General features: G+C 45.5%; 1 protein-coding gene across 1 annotated transcript in view; it reads left to right on the forward strand.

The window, feature by feature from the left end:
• The window catches only part of ADGRD2 (adhesion G protein-coupled receptor D2), a 739,028-nt gene that overhangs the window by 101,570 nt on the left and 609,515 nt on the right, over positions 1-27,943 (forward strand). Inside the window, exon 15 of the mRNA XM_073541421.1 lies at positions 1,691-1,811. Coding sequence (XP_073397522.1) covers positions 1,691-1,811 — 121 coding nt within the window. The remainder of the gene's footprint in view (positions 1-1,690; positions 1,812-27,943) is intronic.

Raw genomic sequence — 27,943 nt, forward strand, 5'->3', positions numbered from 1 at the left:
TATCAAATTGGGTCTTTTGCACATTTCCACAAGTTTTTTTAAGTCCAATAAATTGTAGGCACACAGAACCCGGTGGCACCGGGCTTTGTCATCCTGTTCGTGACGCCAAGTTGGGTTGTCCTCCCAGGGCTGTTGGGTACTCGGTACCGGGCCCGATGAGCTTCAATGGGAGATGTCATGGCAGCTGGGACCCGGCCCGTGGCCCTGGGCGCCCGTTGTAAAAGGGGGGGAAGTTCAGTGTGCTTATGATGATTGGAGTCTATGAATGAATGAGTCGTGACGCCTCCTGTGGTGTTCGGCAATGAAGATGTTAAGCCGACGCTGCAGACAGATGCTCTGGGACAGATGGTGTGGTCCAGCAATGATGTTATAGCCCTCCACAGGCAGGGCTGTAGTCCCAGGGCAGAGTAAGTGAAGTGACACTTAGATGGTGTAGTGTTGGGCACAAGGGATGTAGCAGTGCTGGGCAGGTTGACACAGGAATAAGTGGAGGACACCAGGGCATGCAGTTCCAAAGCTTTACTCACAGTCTGTTGCAGGTACAGGTGCCCACATCCGTGCCGTGCTCAACCAACTTCCAGGGAAGATGAAGTACTCCTTCCCAACACTCCGCCAACATATGTGCCTTTTCTAAACGTCTCCCTCTTAGCGCCTTTAGTGAAGTACTCACAGTACTGAGTTACACTGGAGTTCCTCCTGTCAGATGTTCCTATGAACTCTACTTGTACGGCAGACAGCTGTAGCCTGCTTCAGGGACTCCTTACAACCTAGTCCCGGCTCACTTACGTTACTGTTGTGCCCCCAAGCCTTGTGTGGGAATAAAGCAGTGACAGGTTCTATTCCTCCGGTGTCTGCTGCAGTACCATTAGTATCCATACAACCTCGGGGACCGAACCCCGGCCTTGCGCTTAGAACCTGGGACGGGTTCTCCTCTATCCCTGATCCTTGTTCTCTTCTTCTCCTCATGTTCCGTACTAATTCTTTCCTTCTTATGTAGAGTCAGGCTTTCTATTAATGTTCCTTTCCTGTGCTAGCGGACCCAGATCACTGAGGTCAGCTGCAGCACTCCCTTCATCCATCCCACTCAGGGGATCTCCTTTCACAGACTGACCTCGTCAGACTCCTGTGACTAACTGACTAAATCCTATCCTTTTCCCGCTCTTTTGGGTGCAAACTAAACTCCACCCGCCTCCCAGCATGCTTTGTGTTCCAAGCAGGGAGCCACCAAAGGGTGCTTTGCTACACTACTATGTTGCGTGGGATGTAGGTGTTGGAGCGTGGTCAGGTGTCTCCACCTTACCTGAATGGTGGGGTACCACACCTCAGGAGGAGGTGCAGTACCTCTGTGGTGGCTGAACCCTCAGGGGCGCCACACAATAGCATCTGTTTTTGAATAGATTGCTGCCCATGGCCATATCAACATTTTGCCGTCAAGACATTGTGGTGCAAAAACCAGATGAACATTTTAAGAGAAATTTGTAACATTATGTTTACTATAAGTTAAGAGATCCAGTGTGACATATGGATGTCCAGGAGTTGATGGAAAAATAAAGCTGGAGACCATAATTGGCACAACAATTTATAGAAAGACATATGGACATGACACCTTGTTTTCCAGAATTTTTTAAAATTTTTTAAGTGTGGTGTGCAGTAAGTCACTTCTTATCCATGACTTCTTCTGTCACTTCAGGTCAATCTGAGGTTGCTGTGGTGAACACATGGTCAAGTTTAAACTCCTTTCAACATGTATTTGGAGACCAGAGTCACAAATTCATTCACAGAGAGGCATCTATTTCAGATGGTGGCTACAAGTGAGTGACAGATGCTTAACATTATCTTTGATCATGCAATATTTGTCTCTCGTGTAACTGTAATGGTACAGTTGAAAAAAATATACACTTTCTTTATTGTATTTTTAAGACTAGTTTTTCCTTTTAAGGATGAGGTACGAACACTTTTTGTTTTTTTCCCACTAGATTTGGACAGTGAAAGCACTTATTTTCATAGAAATAAGAATAATTTAAAATAGACGATAAAGCTGTGGGAGAAATGGCGCAATACAGTATGGTTACTCCCTGATGAAGAAATAAATAGAACTTTGAAACACGTCGAATAAACCAGTCTTTTTTATCAAGTCCTGTTTGGATAGAAGTCTTCATATCTTTAGCAGTGCAAAACCAATCCACTTAAATCCTTTTTGATAATAATTTAAAATAGACATACTCTGAAAAACATACCTTTTATTTTTGTAGCGATAGCAATTTTATGGAAGGAGGTGCGCTGATGAAGTGAGAGTGTACTGTCGACCCTTAGTGTCTGTCTCTTGCGCCATTGCTATAAGTTTTAGGGATTAAAATAATCTGTAAAACTAAAATGTAATCACTCCCATTTGTGTGTATAAAGGTATATACAGGTGCTTCTCACAAAATTAGAATATCATTAAGTGAAACTCATATATTATATAGAGTCATTGCAAACAGAGTGATCTGTTTCAAGTGTTTATTTCTGTTAATGTTGATAATTATGTCTTTCAGCCAATGAAAACCCAAAAGTCATTATCTCAGTAAATTAGAATAATTAACTTTAGTGAAATATGTATATGTATGCATGTATGACCAGCAGTAAATTAACATCTGTCCTTGCACTGCAGCTCTCCACAGGTTATGACCTCATGTTATCCTGAGAAGGCAGTCTCCTGTCTCCAATCTCACCATCTTTACTGAGAACCACACAGTGATAACACTTCACACCTCTTAGTGTCTTTAATGGGAAGACCAATTGCAGCCTGACACTATCTATCTACTGTATGAGAAAGGTCACGCAAATAGTGTTCAAAGAAAATAATTTATTCATTGGTAAAATAACCATGGTCCAGTCACAAACCAAGGATTAGAATAATATTAACATGAGAGGCTGGTCTGGAAATCCGATCTCCATGTTAGTCTATAAATTAGGCCTGTACACATAGAAACCTGTTCACAGTGAGGGGCAGCCTAGCTGTTGTGCTCCATTTCATATTCCCCCTCCCTAGGTGACAGAGTATCAGGATGCAAAGTTTGATATTTCTGTAAGTTTTCTCCCTTTTTGTTTTATCGCTGTTTTGCATATTTGTATGTCACTTTTTATTTCCATTTTTATATCCATTTTAATGTAGGCGCTATACCTTTTCTATTAAAGCTTAAAACTTTAATAAGTCTGAACCTTGTTGTTCTAAAGAATCCATAGCCTTAGAGTATGTTTTCTCCTAGTGACTCGCACATAGTAGTAGTACTTCCGGGACTCATCGCCCGTGTGTTCGGTGAGTGGTGGCAGCGTGTAGGAGCGGGGTGTGTGGTCTGTGTCGGGGTGTGATTTATGCTCCCACTGCAGCATAGAACAGAGGTTGAATGCTGGACTGAATGAGAGGAGACAGATTAACCCTTACAGGCGCAACCCCAAGTCACGTGCTGAGAAGCGGGTACGTGACATTAACAAAAAACACCTGCATAGGCTTCCTAAGCATTTAAAAAGGTCCCTTAGTCTGTTTCAGTAGGCTCCACAATCATGGGGAAGACTGCTGACTTGACAGATGTCTAGAAGGCAGTCATTGACACACTCGACAAGGAGGGTAAGCCACAATAGGTCATTGCTAAAGAAGCTTGCTGTTTACAGAGTGCTGTATCTAAGCATATTAATGGAAAACTTAGAGGAAGGAAAACGTGTGGTAGAATAAGATGCACAAGCAACTGAGATAACCTCAGCCTTGAAAGAATTGTTAAGATAACGCCATTCAAAAATTTGGGGGAGATTCACAAGGAGTGGATTGCTGCTGGAGTCACTGTGGGTCGCCCTCCTAAGGCTGTGGGGTACTCGGTACCGGGCCGGTATCAGCGGAATGTGTCACAGCAGCGGGGACCCGGTCCGTGGCCCTGGGCGCCCAAGTAATGGGGGGGGAATGTAATGGTTTGAATGAATAGTTCGTGACGCCACCTGTGGTGCTCGGCAAGGGAGATGTTAAGCTGAAGCTGCATGCAGATCCGCTGGGACTGATGGTATGGTGCAGCAAAGATGTAAAAGCGGGACAGGTGAAGCTGTAGTCCCAGGGCAGTGTAGATGTTGGGGTAGAGGAGAGGCGCATGGGGTGTAGAAGCTGGTACCCAGATGTAGCGGTGCTGAGTGTGTTAGCGCAGAAATGAATGGAGGACACCAGGGCTTGTAGTTCCAAAGCTTTACTCACAGTCTGTAGTACACACAGGTGCCTGCCTCCGTGCTGTGTCCTCCGGGTCCGGGACTCAGTCACCCTCCAGGTCAGATGGAATGCTCCCTTCCAACACTCCACCAACATGTGCCTTTCTGAACGTCTCCTCTATAGTGCCTTTAAGTGTGAAGTACTCCTAGTACTGAGTTACACTGGAGTTCCTCCTGACAGATGTTCCCAAGAACTTTCCTTGTACGGCAGACAGCTGTAGCCTGCATCAGGGACTCCTTGCTTCTTAAGTCCCGGCTCACTATCAATGTTGCTGTTGTGCCCCCAAGCCTGAGATGGGAGTAGTGCATTTACAGCCCACTACTCCACCGGTGTCTGCTGCAGAACCATTAGTTTCCATACAACCTCAGGGACCGGGCCCCGGCCTTGCGCTTAGAACTTCTAGGCAGGGTTCTTTTTCTAACCCACGTCCTCTGTTCCCTTTACTCCTACGTTCCATACTAGTCTTTCCTTCTTATGGAAGATCAAGTTTCTGTTCAATGTCTTTCTCCTTCTTTCCTTTCCCGTGCCAGCAGACCCAGGTCACTGAGCTCTGCTGCAGCACCTCCTTCCTCCATCCCTCTCCCAGGGATCTTCTCTCCTTACTCCTCACTGACTAACTCCGAACTCCCTGAAACTCTAAACCTCCCCGCTCTTTTATGTATTCTAACTCCACCCGCCTCCCAGCACGCTTAGTGTTCCAAGCAGGGAGCCACCAAAGGTGCTCTGCTACACTCCAAGCAGGGAGCCGCAATGTGGCTTTGCTGAACTACTGTGTTGTGTGGGATGCAAGTGTTGGAGCGTGGTCATTTGCCCCCAACCTACCTGGACGGTGGGGCACCACACCTCAGGAGGAGGTGCAGTACCTCTGTGGCAACTGAATCCTCAGGGGCGCCACAATTGCTTCAAGAGCCACCACAAGCAGATGTATCCAGGAAATGGGCTACAAGTGTCGCATTCCTTGTGTCAAGTCACTCATGACCAATAGACAACGCTAGAAGCGTCTTACCTGGGCTAAGGAGAAAAAGAACTGGACTGTTTCTCAGTGGTCCAAAGTGTTGTTTTCAGATGAAAGTAAATTTTGCATTTCATTTGGAAATCAAAGTCCCAGAGTCTGGAGGAAGAGTGGAGAAGCACACAATCCAAGCTGCTTGAGGTCTAGTGTGACGTTTCCACAATCAGTAATGGTTTGGGGAGCCATGTCATCTGTTGGAGTTGATCCACTGTGTTTTATCAAGACCAAAGTCTGTGCAACCATCCACCAGGAAATTTTAGAGCACTTCATGCTTCTCTCTGCCGACATGCTTGTGATGAGCGTCAGCTTACGCTGAGTCCTTTCTTCTTGAATGAGTGGACCCTCTGGGCCGTGGCACCCACCCACCTAGGGCGAGCTAACCTAGTGAGAACCACCCCCTATACAGGGAGTGTCAGGGGCAAGACCAAGGGGGTGAGCCACCATGGCAGCTGGACCAGACGGCCGGCTCAGGGAAACAAGACAAGGCGAGATGAGACATTAGTTCAAAGAAACTTCATTTAAGGAAGGCTTCAGGGATAACATCAGGTACAAACAAAACCAGAACAAGGACAACATAGCAAGGTGCGTGCAAGGGCACGCCAAGGTCCAAGCATGGTACGTTCAGATGGTAGGCGGAGGCACGATGACATCAGACTCTGGACAGCAAGCTAAGATCAGCCGGGGCATCAGGTTCTGAAGCTCTGTAGGCAATCATCAGGATCCGGACATCCGAAAGTCAGCCAGGGTTCCATGCAAGGAAACAAGACAGGGTTAACGACATGATGCGTGTCAATGGACACGCCAGGTTCGGGTTCACAGGACGAGGCCTGCGCATGCCAAGGGGCATGCCAGGGAGAGACACAAGGACGGTGGCCTGCGCGTGCGAGGGCACGCCATGGAGAGACACAAGGACGGTGGCCTGCGCGTGCGAGGGCATGCCAGGGACAGGTACAATGGCATCGGAAACCGAGGTACTGGCATCGACCGACAGGGTCCAGGTATCTGGCTACGGACATCAGGCCGCAGTCATCTAGGTCCAGACCTCTGGCAGCGGTCGGCAGGTTACGGAATTCAGCAGGCAAACTAGGGTTAAGAGCAGAGCAAAAGAGGCAAAAGGCTTTGTGCAAGAGTAGCACGAAAAGGCACAGTGCGAGAACCAGCGTGCGTGCAAGAGAGCACGGAGACCACGGCGGGGGCACTGGCAGGTAGTACCGACGATGGCAGTTGCAGGCGGGCACGACTAGAGGCGAGACCGCTGCGGGGCCACACAGCCGGGAACCACTTTAGCACTGGACGGGGGCACGGCTGAGGCACACAGGCGAGCACGGCTAGAGGCCAGGCAGGCACAGGCGACCAGGCACGTGCATGGAGGCACGGAGCCACAAGACAGGGCTAGGCAAAGGTACAGGACAGAGATGGGTGCGATACCGCACGGCAAAGCCTAGTATGAAAAGTGCAAGAGCGCACGAAACATCAGGGACAAGAAAAAGAACGAGGCAGAGACCTGCGCATGCAGAGAGTATGCCAGGGAAAGGGACAGTTTAGCAGCGGAGCGTAGGCCGAAGCTCAGAGCCGGGCCAAGGCAGGGCCTTGGGACTAGACAGGGTACAGAGCGGAGACCTGCACGTGTAGAGAGGCACGTCAGGAACAGGGACAGAGTCTAGCAGCGGAGCATAGGCCGAAGCCCAGAGCCGGGCCAAGGGAGAACCTTGGGACTAGACAGGGTACAGAGACGGAGGCCTGCACGTGTAGAGAGACATGTCAGGGACAGGGTACAGAGACAGAGCCCTGCACATGTAGAGAGACACGTCAGGGACAGAGTACAGAGACGGGGCCTGCACGTGTAAGGAGACACGTCAGGGACAGGGCACAGAGACGGGGGCCTGCACGTTTAAGGAGACACGTCAGGGACAGTGCACAGAGACGGGGGCCTGCACGTGTAAGGAGACACGTCAGGGACAGGGCACAGAGACGGGGGCCTGCACGTGTAAGGAGACACGTCAGGGACAGGGCACAGAGACGGGGGCCTGCACGTGTAAGGAGACACGTCAGGGACAGGACACAGAGACGGGGGCCTGCACGTGTAAGGAAACACGACAGGGACAGTGTACAGAGGCAGGGTACCTGAAGCCACAAAGCAAAGCGAGACAGGAAACATGGAAAGAGACACGGAACAGAATCAGAGCAAACAAGGACTACAAGGCAAAGCAAGGCAAAGACAAAACATGGCACGAAGGACAAACACTAGACAAGGCACGAGACAAGAGACGGAATATGAGCACGGAGCGTGTGCAGAGATGCACTACAGAGCTAGGTGCAAGGGCACAGAATAGAGGGAGCGCCCCACAGACCAAGCAGCCATGCAGGGACACAACACAATACTCCTGCACATGTAGAGAGCATAGGGGAGGTCTGATATAGGGCACAGCATCTCCTCTTCCAGGTCAGGACCAGGGGAGAACTTCCTAGTTCAGATGCTCCAGATCACAGAGCGCAGTCACATGATCAGGGTTTCAGACATGACGAGATGATCACTGAACCAGGCAGTGCAGGATCCTAGGAAGGACACATGATCAAGGATTCTAGACATGGAGATGATTGCAGAACCAGACAGTGCAGGATCCTAGGAAAGGTCACATGATCAGAGTTTCAGACATGACGAGATGAGTGCAGAACCAGACAGTGCAGGATCTTAGGAAGCGTCACATGATCAAGGTTTCAGACATGACGAGATGATTGCAGAACCAGACAGTGCAGGATCTTAGGAAGCGTCACATGATCAAGGTTTCAGACATGACGAGATGATTGCAGAACCAGACAGTGCAGGATCCTAGGAATCCTAGGAAGGACACATGATCAGGGATTCTAGACATGACGAGGAGATCACAGAAGGCAAAGCAGAAACGCAGGCATCTTGCAGCTCAGCAGACATGAGGTGAGTGTGCACACTGCTCTAGGGAACAAGCAGGATAGCTGACAAGATATGCGCATGCTCATCGCTCCAGGAGTTCTTGAGACAAAACAGACATGACGGACATGACAAAGCTTTTTGGAGATGGAAATTTATTTCTCCAGCAGGACTTGGCACCTATCTCCACAGCCAAAAGCACCAATACCTGGTTTACAAACAACAGTGTCACTGTGCTTGATTGGGCAGCAAACTCGCCTGATCTTAACCCCATAGAGAATCTATGGGGTATTGTCAAGAGGAAGATGAGAGACACCAGACCCAACAATGCAGACGAGCTGAAGGCTGCTATCAAAGCAACCTGGGCTTCCATAACACCTCAGCAGTGTCATAGGCTGATCGCCTCCATGTCACACCGCATTGATGTAGTAATTGATGCAAAACGAGCCTGACAAAGTATTGAGAGCATTTACTGAACATACATTTCAGTAGGCCAACATTTCAAATGTTAAAATAATTTTTCAAGCTGGTGTTATAAAGTATTCTAATTTCCTGAGATAATGACTTTTGGGTTTTCATTGGCTGTAAGCCATAATCATCATTAACAGAAATAAACACTTGAAATTGATCACTCTGTTTGTAATGACTTTTAGTTATAAAAATGCTGGAGTGCTCAACACGAGAAACGAGCCCAATGTAAGTCTTGTATATAAGGCAAAATAAATAACCAAAAACAAAAATTCTCCTCCACAGCTTGGGCTAAGTTCGCACATAGCGTTTTTGATGCGTTTTTCAACTTTATCATTGCTTTCAACCAAGACAAATGCATTCACTGGGAAATGTGATTTTAACATTTTACAACCTGCTTACAGATGCACCCCAATAACCCTTTAAAGAGACGTACAGGATGGCCACCTGAAAGCAATGTTCTCATTATTAGGAAGTTGGTACTCCCATACTGTTTGCCCATGACATGGAAGTATGTCCTGCCCTGCCCCAAATGTGGATGCACCCAAATAACCTTTTGTACAGAACATATAGGATGGCCACCTGAAAGCAATGTTCCCATTATTAGGAAGTTGGTACTCCCATACTGTTTGCCCATGAAATGAATGCAAGGCCTGCCCTGCCCCAAATATGAACGCACACCAATAACCTTTTGTACAGACGCACAGGATGGTCACTAGAAAGCAATTCTCCCATTATTAGGAAGTTGGTACTCCCATACTGTTTGCCTATGCAGTGAATTGCAGTGTTGAGGATGAAGAACCTGCATTGAAGAATTGCAGTGGTTAGGTTGAAGACCCGGCAGTGGAGAATTGCAGGTTTGAGGTTGAAGAACCTGCAGAGGATAATTGCATAGTTGAGCCTGAAGAAATGGCAGTGGAGAATTGCAGTGTTGAGGCTGAAGACCCGGAAGTGGAAAATTGCTGCTTTGAGGCTGAAGACCCAGCAGTGAAGAACTGCAGTGTTGATGGATGCTGAAGACCCGGTATTGGAGAATTGCAATGTTGAGGCTGAAGAACCTGCTTCGGAGAATTGCAGTGCTGAGGCTGGAGAACCTGCATTGGAGAGTTGCAGTGTTGAGGGTGAAGAACTTGCAGTGGAGAATTGCAGTGTTGAGGCTGAAGAACCTGCATTGGAGAATTGCAGTGTTGAGGCTGGAGACCAGGAAGTTCAGAATTGCAATTTGAGGCTGAAGAACCTGCATCAGAGAATTGCAGTGTTGAGCCTGAAGAACCTGCATTGGAGAATTGCAGTATTGAGGCTGAAGAACCTGCATTGGAGAATTGCAGTGTTGAGGCTGAAGAACCTGCAGTGGAGAATTGCAGTGTTGAGGCTGAAGAACCTGCATTGGAGAATTGCAGTGTTGAGGCTGGAGACCAGGAAGTTCAGAATTGCAATGTCGAGGCTGAAGAACCTGCATTGGAGAATTGCAGTGTTGAGGCTGGAGACCCGGAAGTTCAGAATTGCAATGTTGAGGCTGAACCTGCATCAGAGAAAGGCAGTGTTGAGCCTGAAGAACCTGCAGTGGAGAATTGCAGTGTTGAGGCTGAAGAACCTGCATTGGAGAATTGCAGTGTTGCGGACGGAGAGTCACTCAATGGATTTTTAGGATGGAGAGCCTTGAACCCAAGTGCATTAACGAACAGTTGTCCTTTGCCTGTTTTCTTTAGGCTGGTTTCACATTTGCGTTTTTTAGCGCTGGAAAAAAACGCACACCTGCGCATGCGTTTTTTCCCCTATATTTAACATGGGTGCGCATACCTGCGCACTGGTCAGCGCATGTATGCGATTTTCATGCGCTGCGTTTTTTTGGGGTGTGCGTTGGGATTTTCCAGACGCAGCATGTTGCATTTTTTGGCCCTGCAAAAAGGCGCATGCGCACATATGCGCACGTTTTGCGCTAAAAATGGCCATTATAGCCTATGGATGCGCATATGTGCGCACTGGCATGCTCATGTATGCGTTTTTTTGCATATGCGTTTTTTTTTTTAAACCATGGAATTTAGGGGTTTGGGTTAGAGTTAGGGTTAGTTAAGGGGGTTTAGGGTTAGGGTTATGGTCAGGGTCAGGGTTAGGGTTAGGGTTAGGGTCAGGGTTAGGGTTAAGTATGGTTTTGTTAAGGATTAGGGTCATGGTTAGGGTCAGGATTAGGGTTAAGTATGGTTTTGTTAAGGGTTAGGGTCAGGGTTAGGGTTAGGGTTAGGGTCAGGGTTAGGGTTAGGGTTAGGGTTAGGGTCAGGGTTAGGGTCAGGATTAGGGTTAAGTATGGTTTTGTTAAGGATTAGGGTCAGGGTTAGGGTCAGGATTAGGGTTAAGTATGGTTTTGTTAAGGGTCAGGGTCAGGGTTAGGGTTAGGGTTAGGGTTAGGGTCAGGGTTAGGGTTAGGGTTAGGGTCAGGGTTAGGGTCAGGATTAGGGTTAAGTATGGTTTTGTTAAGGATTAGGGTCAGGGTTAGGGTCAGGATTAGGGTTAAGTATGGTTTTGTTAAGGGTTAGGGTCAGGGTTAGGGTTAGGGTTAGGGTTAGGGTCAGGGTTAGGGTCAGGATTAGGGTTAAGTATGGTTTGGTTAAGGGTTAGGGTCAGGGTTAGGGTTAGGGTTAGGGTCAGGGTTAGGGTTAAGTATGGTTTTGTTAAGGGTTAGGGTCAGGGTTAGGGTTAGGGCTAGGGTCAGGGTTAGGGTTAGGGTTAGGGTTAGGGTTAGGGTCAGGGTTAGGGTTAGGGTCAGGGTTAGGGTTAGGGTTAGGGTTAGTTAGGGTTTAGGGTTTGGGTTAGGGTTAAGTATGATTTGGTTAAGGGTTAGGGTCAGGGTTAGGGTTAGGGTTAGGGTCAGGGTTAGGGTTAGTAAAGTCATGGTTTGGGTAGTGTGAGGGGCCACCTAAAAATGTTGGAAAAAAACGCAAACGCGGTAAAAACGCGCTAAAAACGCATACAAACGCATAAAAACGCTGCGTTTTTTTCATGCATGCTCATAAAAATGCTTGAAAAAAACGCAGCAGTTGTATGCTTATGTATGCGTTTTTTCAATGCGTTTTTTTGCGGGAAAAACGCGCTGCAAAAAAAAGCAAGTGTGAAACTAGCCTTAGTTATGTAATTTTATTATGATCCCTGTAGTTAACTGGATTGTTTTTCAATTTTTTGTGACTGTTCCATTTTTTGGAACTTCATAGATCACTATGAGGAATTTATGGGTATCATGTCCCCCTCCTAATACCACATGGGACTATAGACTAGAGACTTTGCCATCATCTTGTGTAGATATAGGCGGCTGCAATTATATGGTTATATAGATCTTCACTTGTTATGTTACCACTGTAAAAATGGGCCGTTGTAATATGGATTGATTGTTCTATGAGTCCTATAATGCATGTGAAATAGCTCATAATGTTGAGTCTTATATAGACAAAATCCACCCCCTCTTGTTTTCAATGTGCCTATTATTAGTTTATTTTTAATGTGTCGGCTGACATGAGTCTTTTGTGATCAGCGTGATATTTATAAAGACATCTGATGTCTATCTCTATGTTTTCTCCGATGGTGGTGCGGCCCTATATGAGTCTGCACTCTACGTGTCCTATTAGACTTGTGCAGAGAACATTTGTTGCCATGGGGATGCGACTCATCACGAGCCTGCGCTCCTGATATGGAGTGAGGCCTGCGTTCCACAGCGCTGTCCCAGATGTTTATATCGGCCGGTGGGAGCATGCGCAATGGGTGGGCGCGAATTCAGCAGCTCAAGGAACCGGGACCAGTAAGTGAGCTTTTCCCTTCCGGTCTGCTGACGAAACCATGGCGCACTGTGTTAGGAGGTGAGACTTGAGAATAAATATGGACACATCGATACTGACATGCGCACTGAGAGAAGGGGGTGTGTCTCTCATGACGTCCATGGCTGGCAGGCACTATGGAAGTGGTATGTATAAATGGAGGTGGTTATCGAGGCGACCTAGCTACTGTACCACGTTAGGACACATTGTACGATGAGATCGGGCCTCCTGATGAGCCCACTTGGGGCGAAAGGCGTTGAGGCACAATAATTTGGCTGGCAGATGGCGGGCGATACGATGAGTATTAAGATCATAGATATCTGATTATCCCAGTTGTTTTAGATATGCACACCATTGTCGGACCCCGAATGGGTGATACATGTATGCATTGTGGGTGTGTACTCAGAGGTTTGTGATCCAATGTGGATCTAAATGTATTACTTATCTGAGGGCAATTCCTTGCACCATCTACTTGCTACCTGACAAACCTCAGTTAATGTGCATTTAACGGTCAGAACTTTCTTATGGTTATTTGCCTTATATGGTGATTTAATTGACATTATATCCTCTGAATCAAGGAGGACTTGCTAATCTGCATTTCATCTTCACCTTGAAACGCCAATTAATTGCCAGTGTGTTCCTATACATGTTTTTAACTGGGGTATAGGGTCCTCCTTATCATAGGAATTACCTCTGTATAGTGCTAGGGGTCCTTTTAGGATCGGGAAAGGGGTGCCCCTAGTGGCTGTAGGGTACACTAGGGTCCCTAGGGAGAGTTATCGTTGAGCGAGGGCGCCACAACGCTCCCCCCTAGGGTGCCAACCTCTGCGGTAAGGAAGGCGTGAGTGCTAGTGTTTAACAGGGACTCCTAGTATGATCCCCATTTTAAAGTTGTTTGTTTTTTCTGGGAACATTTTTTTTTTGCCTTTGTTGTCTTCACTTTGTGGTGTAACCCTCTTTTTCTGGGGTTCTTTTATTTAAGCATCTTGTTTTAGAGGGTGTTTATATGATATTCAATTTGAGACCCTGACTATATACCTTGTATTTGGATCAATGCAAGATCTAACAAAAAATTGGAGTCACTCCAATGCCCCTTTGAAGAGATATAGAGGAGAGCCTCATGAAAAAAGGTTCCCATTATAAAGGAGTGGGTCTCTTATACTTGTAATGGCCATACACTAAGTATATGGGCTGACAAACATTTCTGTTATGAATGGGCACCGAGGAGGATAGCAGGCCCAGGCTAAGCCACAGAAAACCAGGGAGGTTGGTAACTAAGCGGATGCAGACCCCTGATCCTGTCCACACAACTAGCAGTAGCCGTGGAGCGTACCTACGATGATCCTAGAGCTAACTAAGTCTAAAGCAAGAAAGGGGTAATCTAAACTGCCCTGGAGCAGACCCCAAAGGAATAGATAGCCCCCAAACATATATTGCCAGTCTTTTGCCACTCCGAGAGAGTCTCTGCAACCCATACCTCCGGTACGGTATGCGAGCAGACAGGACGGGCCAGCTCCGCTGACAAGGCAGACCGATCCTTCCAGGGCTTTATCAGATTTACATGATAAATCTGTTCAGGTTTCCGTTTACCTGCCTGGTATACTTTGCAGTTTACTTCACCAACTCTTTCCTTGATCTCAAAGGGGCCCTGCCACTTTGCCAGGAACTTACTGTCCACCGTGGGGACCAGGATCAACACCCTATCTCCGGGTGCAAACATACGGATCTTGGCGCCCCTATCATAGATTCTTTTTTGGGCTCCTTGAGCCTGTATCATGTGTTCTTTGACGATAGGCATAACAGCCGCAATACGGTCCTGCATTTGTGTGACGTGATCTATCACTGTTTTAAACGGAGTGACCTGACCCTCCCAGGTTTCTTTTGCAACGTCTAACAGTCCGCGAGGACGTCGGGCGTACAATAACTCGAAAGGCGAGAATCCCGTGGAAGACTGGGGTACTTCCTTGATGGCAAAAAGCAAATACGGAAGTAAATAGTCCCAGTTCTTCCCATCCTTGTCTATCACCATTCTCAGCATCTGCTTCAGAGTTTTATTGAACCGTTCGACCAACCCGTCTGTTTGAGGGTGATACACGGATGTGCGTAACGGTTCGATTTGTAACAATCGGCAGAGCTCCTTCATTACCCTGGACATAAAGGGGGTCCCCTGGTCGGTGAGTATGTGTTTTGGTATACCGACCCGACTAAACACATGCACCAGTTCCTTGGCAATCGTCTTGGTGGCCGTGTTACGCAAAGGGATGGCCTCCGGGTAACGAGTGGCATAATCCAAGATGACCAGGATATGTTGGTGTCCACATGCAGACCGTGGAAGGGGCCCAACTAAATCCATCCCAATCCTCTCAAACGGGACTTCAATAATAGGTAGGGGTACCAAAGGGCTACAGAACCGGGGCTTAGGTGCAGAGGCTTGGCAGTCAGGACAAGACTCACAATATACACGGATATCGTGATGCATGCCTGGCCAAACAAAACAGTGTAATATCCTTTCGGTGGTTTTCTGGACTCCCAGGTGACCTCCCATCACATGTCCGTGGGCCAGGTCCAGCACCTGCCGCCGGTAGGGTTTTGGCACGACTAATAGTTGCACCGTATCTTCCCCCTTTTTCTCCATCTGATAGAGTAAATCATTCTCCAGAATCATGTAAGGATATGCCAGCCTAGAGCCAGGTTCTACGGGTACCCCATTTATCACTTTTACATTTGTCCTAGCCTGAGAAAGGGTAGGATCCTTTATTTGCTCGCTTTGGAAGTCATCTTTCTGAACTTCTAAATCCAGCAAACGGGGAGGTGGACGGCTGTCAGCCTCCTCCTCTTCCCCGGTCTCCTCCGTATCACCCGCCATGACTGAAAACGGGAACTGCAGGTCATTTCCCGCAGACTCTTCCCCCGAGTCTTCCGGGGAGACCTCTTCCCGGGGTTCGGGACCCACACGCGCCATGGGAGAAGAATCATGTACACTATTACCCAAAGGCATCAACTGATTCTCCCACAATTGCCAGAAGTGGGGAAAATCCCAGCCCAGGATAACATCATGCAATAACGCCGGGACGAGTCCCACTTTATGTTGCACAGACCCATAGGAAGTTGTAATGCATATGACCGTGGTGAGGTACGAACAGGTGTCTCCATGCACACACGTTACAGAAAATTTGTCTGATGGTCCAGTCGGGGCTGACACCAGACTGGCCTTCACCAGAGTCACCACACTTCCCGAGTCTAACAATGCCACCACATTTTTGCCATCAACAGTTAAATCACACAAGTGTTTTTCCACATCCTTTTGACCGGCATTCACACTCACTAGCCGTGCAACCATAGACATGCGGTTTTTAGAGTCTGTGACGTCGCACTGCATGGGTTCAGTAGTGACCGGACAGTTCGCAGCAATATGTCCCATCTCTTGGCAGCGGAAACACCTAACGGGCCCCTTGCTTAGACCATAGTTCGTTACTCTCGGCCTCGCAGTGTGGGCAGTCCCGTTTTCCTCCCCCACTGTCTTAGGGATTTTTCCATCTCCCCTACTCCCTGGAACAGTCTTACCGGTTCCACGTGGAGATGATGAAGAACGAGGTGGGGTAGCGTCGTCTCGGAGTCCTTCCGCCACGGAGTAACGTTCAACCAGATCCACCAGTTGATCTGCCGTCGTAGGATTTCCATGGCTTACCCACTTCCTCAGGGCTGGCGGTAGAGCTCTCAGGTACTTGTCCATGACGACTCTCTGGATTATCTCTGGCGCTGTCAGCACCTCGGGTTGTAGCCACTTCTTCGTCACGTGGATCAGGTCGAACATCTGTGACCGCGGTGGTTTATCCGGCTGATAAGTCCATTGATGCACTCTCTGTGCACGGACAGCGGTCGTCACTCCCAGCCGGGCCAAGATCTCGGCTTTCAGTTTGTCAAAGTCCTGTGCAGCTTCAGGCTCTAAGTCATAATAAGCCTTTTGGGCTTCACCGGAAAGAAACGGGGCAATCAGGCCGGCCCATCTTGCCTTCGGCCATTTTTCTTGCAACGCCGTCCGTTCAAACGTAGTCAGGTATGCCTCGACGTCATCTTCTGTCGCCATCTTCTGCCAGTACCGACTCACGTGAATCACTCTCGACTCGGCTTCCAGGTTAACCTCAGGTAAGCTTGCGAAGCGCTGCGCCACCTGCTGGAGAAGCGAACGATCGGTAACTGTCATGTCCACCAACTCCTTCAGCTGGGCCATCATCACCCGATTAGCTTCTTGCTGGACGGCGGTGGACTGTACCAGCGCTTTCACCACGTCCTCCATGCTCATGCTTGCAACGTGATGCCCGCGTTCTCCACCGCAATGTGATAAAACACTCCGGGATCGCCTTTGCTGGGGTCAAAGGTCACGTGCATTCAGCATGAAACTCAGGCGCAGAGCTGGGATTCGGGTGTAACTGACCCTGGGTCAGGTTTATTAACGGTGAAAGCAATGCAAAAGGAAATAAAACATAAAACAAATCCTTGCCTGTCCGGCACTAACTAAACAATGGACAACCTAACTACCAACTTCTCCCGTCCAGCCAAACCACAGTTGCAGTGGGCACTGCTTCCACTCACGTGTGTCTCTCACACAGACAGGCTCTCTCTGTGTTCCCAGGCTGAGACACTCACACAACCACCTGGCATCCTTTTATATCCACCTCCCATTATTCATTAGCAAGCAGGTGCGATACTGACCAGACTAGGCCACATAGGAAAGGAATCTGGGCGAGATATACCTGCCCTCATCCACTATTCCCACATGATTCTCACAAATATACTAGCTCTACCCTCTCCTAGTGTATCCTCACCCATCCCTGTAGACTGTGAGCCCTCGCGGGCAGGGTCCCCTCTCCTTATGTACTTGTGTGTCCCTTGTCTTACACATGTTTATTACACTTGTCTATATTTCCCCTTTTCACATGTAAAGCGCCAAGGAATAAATGGCGCTATATAAATGTATGATAATAATAATAATAATAATAATATATATCATATATATAAGATATATAATATATATATACACATAACCTATACCTATAAAATATATATTATAAATATATATATATATTAGCTGAAGAGCCCGGTGTTGCCTGGGCAAAGTAACCAACTGTGGTTAGTTATAACAAATTATAATGATTATATTGCACATAAAAACTGTGCATCTAATCCTATCCTGTGTGATGATGACTGCTGAGCCGTGTATCTAATCCTATCCTGTTAGATACTGTCTGCTGAGCCGTGTATCTAATCCTATCCTGTGTGATACTGACTGCTGAACCGTGTATCTAATCCTATTCTGTGTGCTACTGTGTGCTGAGCTGCGTATCTAATCCTATCCTGTGTGATACTGTCTGCTGAGCCGTGTATCTATTCATATCCTGTGTGATACTGACTGCTGAGCTGTGTATCTAATCCTATTCTGTGTGATACTGTCTGCTGAGCCATGTATCTAATCCTCTCCTGTGTGATACTGTCTGCTGAGCCGTGTATCTATTCATATCCTGTGTGATACTGACTGCTCAGCCGTGTATCTAACCCTATCCTGTGTGATACTGACTGCTGAGCCGTGTATCTAATCCTATTCTGTGTGATACTGTCTGCTGAGTTGCGTATCTAATCCTATCCTGGGGCAAAATTGTTTGGTGAATTGGAACGCGCGGGGTTAAAATTTTGCCTCACTACATAGCCTATGATGCTCTCGGGGTCCAGACGTGTGACTTTGCAAAATTTTGTGGCTGTAACTACGACGGTGCAGATGCCAATTCATACATACACTTTTTCCCCATTATGTACCTAGGGGCAAAATTGTTTGGTGAATTGGAACGCCCGGGGTTAAAATTTCGCCTCAGAACATAGCCTATGACGCTCTCGGGGTCCAGACGTGTGACTGTGCAAAATTTTGTGGCTGTAGCTGCGACTATGCGGATGCCAATCCCGGACATACATACAGTACATACACACCCACATTGAGCTTTATATAATATATGAGTTTCATTTGTTGTAATGAAGAACTGAAATAAATTAAGTTTTTGATGATATTCTAATTTTGTGAGATGCACCTGTAGATACCAGGATGGGACCCTGGATAAGGGACATATATTCCAGGATGGGGGACGAATATACCCAAGATGGGCACAGGATAGGGGACATGTATACTAGCATGGGGGGGACATATGGTGTACACCAGGAAGGGACCCAGGGGTTTTCCAAAATCACAAAGCTACCTCTAATTCATGACAGTCAAAATGTTAATTTACCCCTAAAGCTAGAGTGCTAATTTGCCTGCTTTCTTTCCATGAAGAATTGCCTACAACTGGACTTCTTAAGAAGAGTAAGTAATCCCCTCCTCAAGGCAATATAGAGGGGTAAAACTTTGCAAGGGTAGGATCTCAGCGGTCAGATCCCCAGTAATTTTTTCTTACTAGTATAACCCTTTAATTTACTGTTCTGTCCATGTATGTGTAATTTGTGGAGGTCTAATGCTTGGGATCCCCACCAATAAGAAGAATCAAAGGACTAAGGTGCTCCTATGCTACAGAGACTGACAGTACCACTCAGGGATGTACATAGAAATCATGGGGTCCTATTGTAGAATTCCTAATTGAGGCTGCCTCCCCTCCCCCCCAAAAAAAAATCAACGGGATCAGGGAAGAACATATCTCACAACTTTGCAGCCCTTTACTATGTAATATTGCCTCTATTGACGCCCCTTAGTGTCCGCACACCATATTAACCCTTCTCATGGCCCTCCTAAAGTATGATGCCATGCTCTGAACAAGTCAGGTTTTAGGAAAAAATGTTTGGCTGTAATATATACTTTAACCACTAGGGGGCATTATGCAGTCACACATTAATATGGTGATTATTGGCTTTTGCTGGCAATGCAAGGACAACAAATGAAGTTATTTTTTATGTTACTGTGCTGCAAATAGTAAGTGTTGTATGGATCGGTTGATCAATATAGCACTTGAGGTGCCTTAGTGCTGCTGTAGCATTGTTGATGTGTATGTCATATACTTTGTAGCTTTCACTGCCATCTAACAATAAGGACACTACATTCAGAAGGGCCATAACCACACATTGTCACATCTTCAGCTTTTGACATTAGCTGCAATATCGATCTTATCTCTCACCTTCTCTGCTCTTTTATGGCCTGGTGACTAACTTCAACTGTTTTTTTCTATTGTTGTCCTGCTTTAGCATTCCTATTATAGTTATCTTCGCATTATCAGCATTTCATTAAAGGAAATCTTTCAGCATGTTTTTTGCTATGTAATCCGAGAGCAGCATGATGTAAGCACATTAGCAATTTGTCACTAATTAAACTGTGTTCTGTGTGCTCTAGTATCTATACAATTAGTGTTTGTCAGCAGGAGATTATCACTAGAGAACTAGAAGTCACAGGCCCGACAGTCCAGCTAATCTGTGTAACCACGCCCCCACCACTGATTGGCAGCTTGCGTACAGTGTACACAGGAAGCTGCCAATCAAGTGAGTGGGTGGGGTTATACAGAGCTCAGCCTTCTGACCACTGCTACATTTACAGCAGAGGAGAAAGGGATTCTATTAAAACTGCAGCAAGCAACCCAATACAGTGATACATTGCTGGAATCAGGGTCTCTGCCCCTACACCTTGCTGCTCTCAGATTCCATAACAAAAACCTGGCAACAGATTCCTTTTAAGTTAAATAGGGGTGCTTAAAGGGGTATACTTAAGTTAGAAAGTTTCTTTACATTTATTGAGGGTCCAACTGCTGGGATCTCCACAGATACTGAGAACGCTGTGTTAACGGAACAGAGGTTGATCATTTCACTGCCACTCCATTGATTCATAATGGAGTGTTGCAGTCAGCTGTTCATCACTACTCCCATAGGAATGATTGGTGAGGCAGTTCACATGATTAATCTCGGCAACATTTACATGAGGCTCTTAGGAGTTCTCAGGATCTGTGAGTGTCTTAGCCGTTGATTCCCCAATGATCAAAAAATTAGCCCATGTGCCATAGAGATGGGCTAACTTTCAAATTTGAGGAAACCTCTTAAAATCCCATACCTGGGACCACCACAAACAGAGTGGGCTTCCTCTCTATGATATGCCGGTAAAGTTAAGTAAGGAGTGTTTTTGTTTTTTTTTTTAACAATGAAATGAGCCTGCAGGCAAAAGTTTTCTAAACCCAAGGCTCAGATCTCTCCAGATCTTCTCTCCAACAAAACTGAGACTGAAATGGCTGGCTGAACTGCTTACTTACTGATAAGATAAGAAAAAAGATACCAGACACCACCCCCTGGAATGCTGAGATAGCAGAGAAGAAAACAAACATTTGGCAGACATGACTCATTAGCTTTTCAGGTCTGCTTTGCACAGAGAACCAACACAAGGAAAAAAACAAACAAACAAACTCTTTTCTTTTACAATATGCAATGGTGAAAACTGAATTTATTTATTTTTAGAGGAAAAGCAGGGTAAATAACATACAGAGAAAAAAAATTGCACAGAACTGTACTGAAAGCCAATGCGTATGGTATGTACTGAAAGCATGTGTAAATCTGCACCTAAAGCAACTGTTTACTCCATAAACAATAGTAGATGCAATAAGTAGTCTCAAAAGAAATTATAACTCATTTGTTTTACTCAAAAAATGGCTGAAATTAGCATAAAATGCTATTCGGTCATTTTTGACCGAAACAGTACAAGTGTAAAAAAAACGTGGCGCAAAAACTAAACCAAAAAAAAAAACCCTCAAATTAGGAAAACAGAAGTAACCACAAGTTTAAGAACCGCATAATAAATTTTTTAAAAAATATCAAAGTTCAAAGCCGGTCATTTTTGACCGAACATAACAGCAGGGTTAAATTGACATGCTGCAGATTTAAAAGACTCTCCCCAGATCAAATTCCACTGATTGTTTGTCTTGTAACTGATGGATGACATTAAATCCACTATGCAAAAATCATGTAAAAGCCACTGCTTCTTTTGGATATGCTGCAGATTTTCTGCCTGTAAATCTGGATGGAAAATCCACACCATGTATGAATTAAAACGCAAAGGCTGGAACAAGGACTGGTTAAGGGTAGCCAGAGCCCCAGGTGTTTTAAAAAAGGTGGGATATCATGCAATGGGTCACATAATGAACATGCAGACACTCCCCATCTACAGATGTTTGGAGACAGAGGGAGATATGCTTTCCTTTATGTACAATGTTATATATAACAAGAGAGGATGTTGTATAATAAGGGACAGTGCTATAAATAGCAAGATAGGACATTATATAATAAAGGGACAGTGCTATACATAACAAGAGGGCGTTGTATAATACGGGACTGTGCTATACAGAACAAGAGAGAGCACTATATAATAAGAGGCGGTGCTATATACATAACAAGAGAGGACATTATATAATAAGTGATGGCACTACACATAGCAAGGCAGGACATTATATAACAAGGGACAATGCTATACATGGCAAGGCAGGACATTATATAATAAGAGAAGGGCGCTACTCATAGCAAGAGAGAATTTTATATAATAAGGGACTTCATTATACATAGTAAGACAGGATGTTGTATAATAAGGGATGGCACTATACATAACAAGAGAGTGTTACATAATAAGGGACAGCACTATACATACAAAGAATGTTGTATAATAAGGGACGTCACTATATATAGCAATAAAGTACCCTATATATGAAGGAACAGCATTATACAAAAGGAAGTTTATTTTGCAATCAAGAGTATTACAGCCATTTCTCAGCAATTACAGCTGCATTTACACTGAAAGACCATCGTGAGAGAGCGTTCTAGAGATATAATCTTTCAATAGGAACAGGCTGAAACAATCTTTTGTTCAGCGCAAAAGTACATCGTTCTTGGCTGTGCATTGTCCTGTGTAAACAAGGCTCTCACTGCCAAGAACAATGCCAGCCTATGCGCAGTGAGCAATGTAGATTGCAGTGTGCACATTGTTTACTGTGGTCTGTATGTGTAAACTTTTATTAAACATGCTGATGGTTACAAGTTTATTGATTGACAATCGGCGACTTTAAACTGCCAGTGTTTAGGAACCCCTAAAAGTGTAGAAACAGACTTGTTACCTTCATATCTATGTTCTAATGCTGTGATTCAGTCACTGCAGAGTTTGCCGAACTTGATCACGGCACCCATTCCATTCCAGTGCTGATTAAAAAAAATGAAAACCCAGCTAAAGTGGCGCTTGAAAGTTTTGTGATGTGGCTGCAGATTTACTCCTCTCAATCCCCTCTATATACAGCTCTGGCAAAAATTAAGAGACCACCACATCAAAACCCTGTCATGGGCAGCCCATTCTCCAGACCTGAACCCCATTGAAAACCTCTGGAATGTAATCAAGAGGATGATGGATAGTCATAAGCCATCAAAGAAGAACTGCTTACATTTTTGCACCAGAAGCAGTGTGAAAGACTGGTGGAAAGCATGCCAAGACACATGAAAGCTGTGATTAAAATCATTATTCCACAAAATATTGATTTCAGAACTCTTCCTGAGTTAAAACATTAGTTTGTTGTTTCTAAATGATTATGAACTTGCTTTCTTTGCATTATTTGACGTCTGAAAGCACTGGGCTTTTTATTTTGACAATTCTCATTTTCAGTAAAAAAAAAGAACAAAATTAATGCTTGGAAATTCGGAGACATGTTGTCACAAGTTTGTTGACTAAAAGAACAATTTACATTTTACTCAAAAATATAGCTATAAAGAGAAAAATCTGTCAAACTGAACATTTGGAAGTGGTCTCTTAATTTTTGCCAGAGCTGTAGTCCCACTCTGCATAACATTGCGTACTGTTTCCTGAATATACAGCCTCCATAAGCAGTATATTGCTCCTCAGCCTCTGTATTCAGCCTCCATATGCAATGCATGTTCCTCAGCCTCTGCATACAGCCTCTATATGCACTACATTGATCCTGAGCCCCCAAATACAGCCTCCATATTCAGAACACATTCCTCAACCCCTCTTTACACAGTATCTGCAGTGCATTGTTCCTCAGACCCTGTATATATAGCATCATATGCAGTACAGAGCTCCTGTCACGGGTTTACCACTACAGAGAGGAGCCAGAAGACCGCAGCATCTGATTTCAACTACTCCTGCACTTATTAGAAGCACTTGACCTTCTTATTAAATGGTGTAAATTTCTTTTGGCAGTGCAGGGGTTAATCTGCTCAGTTGAGAGCGCTTGGAGCTTAGGCACTGGTATCCACTCCCATCTCCTATATAATCTGGGCCCTGGCTAGCACTCATTGTCAGAGTAGCTTATGCTACATGGTTGGAGGTTGTTGTTGGTTATTATTGGAGAAGGCATTTGGTAGATTTATCTGTGACCGTTGCTAGGTTTTGCATGTGTGATAATTCCCTTTCTTCTCTTACTTTGGTTTAACCCTATCCTCCACTCCCCGATGCATTCCTCTGTTTTATGTCAGTATATTTGTATGTTTGGTATTTTCCATTACTTCTGTTCATTTTACCTTGTTAGTATGGTTGGTGTATTACAGTACACTATTACTCCCCTCTTCCCTGGGTAGGGGAAGGGTACAGACTGAGGGCGAATTCAGGAGCTAAGGCAAGGTACGTGGCCCTGACATCTTCACCATCAGAATTAATTTGAGGAACATGGACAGGGAAGGAGCCCCTGGTCCTGGTGACACCCAACAAGAATCGTGACAGCACCTCACCCCTGTATACAGCCTTTATGTGCAATACATCATACTTACGTCCCTGTATACAGCCTCCATATGCAGTACAACACATCGCAGTCCCTGTATACACAGCGTCCATATGCAGAACATTGGCCCTCATTCTCTGTATATATAGCCCCCATATGCAGAACATCTGTTGTCAGTCCTAGCCTCCTTGTGCAGCACAGCGCACTTCAGCACCTGTATACAGCCTCCATATACAGTAAAACACACTTCAACCCCTGTATATACAGCCTCCATAGGCATAACATATGTGTTCAGTTCTTGTATATATAGAATCCTTAGGCAGTACACTGCTCCTTTATACAGCGTCTACATGTAGAAGATCGGTCCTCAGTTACTTTATATACAACCTCCATATTATTATTATTATTATTATTATCAGTGGTGTGGCAACTGTTTGTGGCACCCGGGGCTGTCGAAAAATTTGCCGCCCCTTTGGTCGTTGATAATTCGGAAGCATCCAAAGAGCCCACACTACACTCAAAGATCTAATTTTTAGTCTGCTACTCACTCTGCTGTTATTATTTCTAAATTTCTAGACTTTCATCTTCTTGCAGTTCTCTAAGTATATGGATGTATTAGCTTGATGATACTGGATGAAGACCTAATGGCTTTTTTAATAATAATTTTTAATAATGTGACAGAAAAAAACCCAGAAAGTACAAATTATTTTGGCGGAAAAGGGGCGGACACTGACAGCGTGTGGCCCCTGTGCAAGAAATGTGTCCGGGCCCCCCTCCTTTTTTGGCGTCAAAGCTACGTGTGTGTGTATGTATATATACATATATATATAGATAGATGGATAGATAGATATTGATATTATATAGCCACACACACACACATACAGGTATATATATTACATAGTCTCCTTTATTATGTATATTGCTGTCCCTTACACAGTGCCCTCTCTTGTTATGTACAGTACCATCCCTTACATATTGGATTATATAGAGCTCTGTTTTTTATTACATACTGTCCTGTCTTGTTGGCTGTATAATGCAATGATGGCTGATGGAGCCTGGGAAAGCTTCCTTTCTAATGGAGGAAGAATGGACTGGTAGTTTGGTCACTGGCTCCTCGATCAGCAGTCATTTTATATCTAAAAAGAGAGGGGACTATGTAATAAAAGAGCACTGTAAATAACAAAATTAGAGACCATGTCACAGATGTATGGAGGAGACAGGTTGTGGATGGCTTTGTATGTCATGGTTAGGGTTTTGAATTGTAGCCTCTGGGCAATAGGAAGCAAGTGAAGGGCCTGGCATAGGGGGGAGGCTGGGGAATAGTGGGGAGACAGGTGGATTAGTCAGGCAGCAGAGTGTAGGATGGACTGGAGTGGAGTCAGAGTGATAGAGGGGAGGCCAGAGAGTAGGAGATTGCAGTAGTCGAGGCGGGAGATGATAAGAGCATGCACTAGTGTTTTTGTGGTTTCGTGGTTGAGGAATAAGCGGATCTGGGAAATATTTTTGAGTTTGAGGCGGCAGGATGAGACAAGGATGTGGATATGTGGTTTGAAAGAGAGCGCAAAGTCGAGGATCACCCCAAGGCACCGAGTGTGCGGGACTGGGGAAAGAGAGCAGTCGTTGACATTGCTGGATAGGTCTGGTGGAGGGGTAGAGTGAGATGGGGGAAAGATGATGATTCTGTTTTGTCCATGTTTGAGAAAGCGAGCAGAGAAGAAGGCAGCAGACAGACATTGTGGGATTTCAGTCAGTAAGGAGGCGAGGTCGGGTCCAGATAGGTAGATCTGCGTGTCATCGACATAAAGGTGATACTGCAAACCGTGGGATTCTGTGAGCTGTCCCAAGCCAAAAATATAGATGGAGAATAGTAGGGGTCCTAGGACAGAGCCTTGGGGAACACCGACAGACAGGGGGCGAGGTGAGGAGGTGGTGCGTGAGAGGGAGACACTAAATGTTCAGTCTGTTAGGTATGATGAGATCCAGAATAGGGCCAGGTCTGTGATGCCAAGACATGAGAGAGTCTGTAGCAGGAGGGAATGGTCTACGGTGTCGAAGGCAGAGGACAGGTCCAGGAGAAGGAGGACAGAGTAGTGTCGCTTGCTCTTGGCAGTTATTAAGTTGTTAGTGACTTTAGTTAGGGCAGTTTCAGTTGAGTGATGCGGTCGGAAGCCAGATTGTAACTGGTCAAAATGGGAACAGGAGGAGAGGTGGGAGGACAGTTCAGGATATACATGCTGTTCCAGTAGTTTTGCGGCGTAAGGGAGAAGAGATATTGGACGATAGTTAGACACAGAGGATTGGTCAAGGGAGGGCTTTTTGAGGATGGGTGTGATTTAGGCATGTTTGAAGGATGAGGGAAAGACACCATCTGTAAGTGAAAGGTTAAAAAGGTGTGTTAGAGATGGGATGAGGACTGTGGCCAAGTTAGGGATGAGGTGAGACGGGAGTGGGTCGAGGGCACAAGTGGTGAGGTGTGATCTTGACAGAAGGGTGGAGAGCTGATCTTCTGTCATGGTGGAGAAGCTGGCTTTTGCAGAACAGGGCTGAGCGGCTAAGAGGGGCATTGGGGGCTGCGGGCCAAAGTTTTGTCTGATCGTGTCAATCTTCTGCTTAAAGAAGGAGGCAAATTCTTCAACAGAAATATCGCAGTATGCATATGCAGTACATATCTCCTCAGTCCCTGTATATACTCTCCATATGCAGTACAGTTCTCCTCATTCTCTGTATACTACCGCTATATACAGTATAGGCTCATCAGACTTTGTATATACAACCTCCATATGCAGTATAGTTCTTTTCATTCTCTGTATATAGCCTCTATATGCAGCACATGATCATCTGCCACAGTATTTACAACCTCTATATGTAGAACATCACTCCTCAGACACCAAATACAGAGCAGAAAAAAGTATTTAGGCAGCCACCAATTGTGCAAATTCTCCCACTTGAAAAGATGAGAGAGGCCTTTAATTGACATCATAGGTAGACCACAACTATGAGAGTCAAAATGAGAAAACAAATCCAGAAAATCACCTTGTCTGATCTGGCAAGATTTATTTTTCAAATTATGGTAGAAAATAAACATTTGGTCATTAACAAAAGTTCATGTCAATATTTTGTTATATATCCTTTGTTGGCAATGACAGAGGTCAAACGTTTTCTGTAAGTCTTCACAAAGTTGGCACACACTGTTGGTGGTATGTTGGCACATTCCTCCATGCAGATCTCCTCTAGAACAGTGATGTTTTGGATCTTTCACTGGGCAACACAGATTTTTAAATCCCTCCAAAGGTTTTCTATAGGGTTGAGATCTGGAACCTAGCTAGGCCACTCCAGGACCTTCATATACTTATTTTCCCCCATAATTTGCAAAATAAATCTTGCCAAATCAGACAAGGTGATTTTCTGGATTTGTTTTCTCATGTTCACTCTCATAGTCGTGGTCTACCTATGATGTAAATTACAGGCCTCTCTCATCTTTTTAAGTGAGAGAACTTGCACAATTAGTGGCTAACTAAATACTTTTTTCCCCACTGTATAGCCTTTATATGAATGACACGTTCCTCAAAAAAGATAAAAACTACTCACTTTTCCACACGATCCCCCATGGCTCAGCTTCCTTCTTCTTCGGCTTGGCGGGTTCCTGGTAAAGATGCAGCTGGCACGATGATGCCATCATGCCGGCTGAGTCACAGAGATAGCGCCACAGCTACGAAAACTCTTAACTACTCTGCAAGTCTGCCGGGAGTGCAGCGCATCTACAGGAACAATGCCGCCACTGCCGATGGTGATGCAAAATATATA

The sequence above is a fragment of the Dendrobates tinctorius genome, unplaced genomic scaffold, assembly GCF_039654945.1.
Source record: "Dendrobates tinctorius isolate UK_male_01 unplaced genomic scaffold, ASM3965494v1 ptg000120l, whole genome shotgun sequence".
In the NCBI taxonomy this organism is placed as follows: Eukaryota; Metazoa; Chordata; class Amphibia; order Anura; family Dendrobatidae; genus Dendrobates; species Dendrobates tinctorius.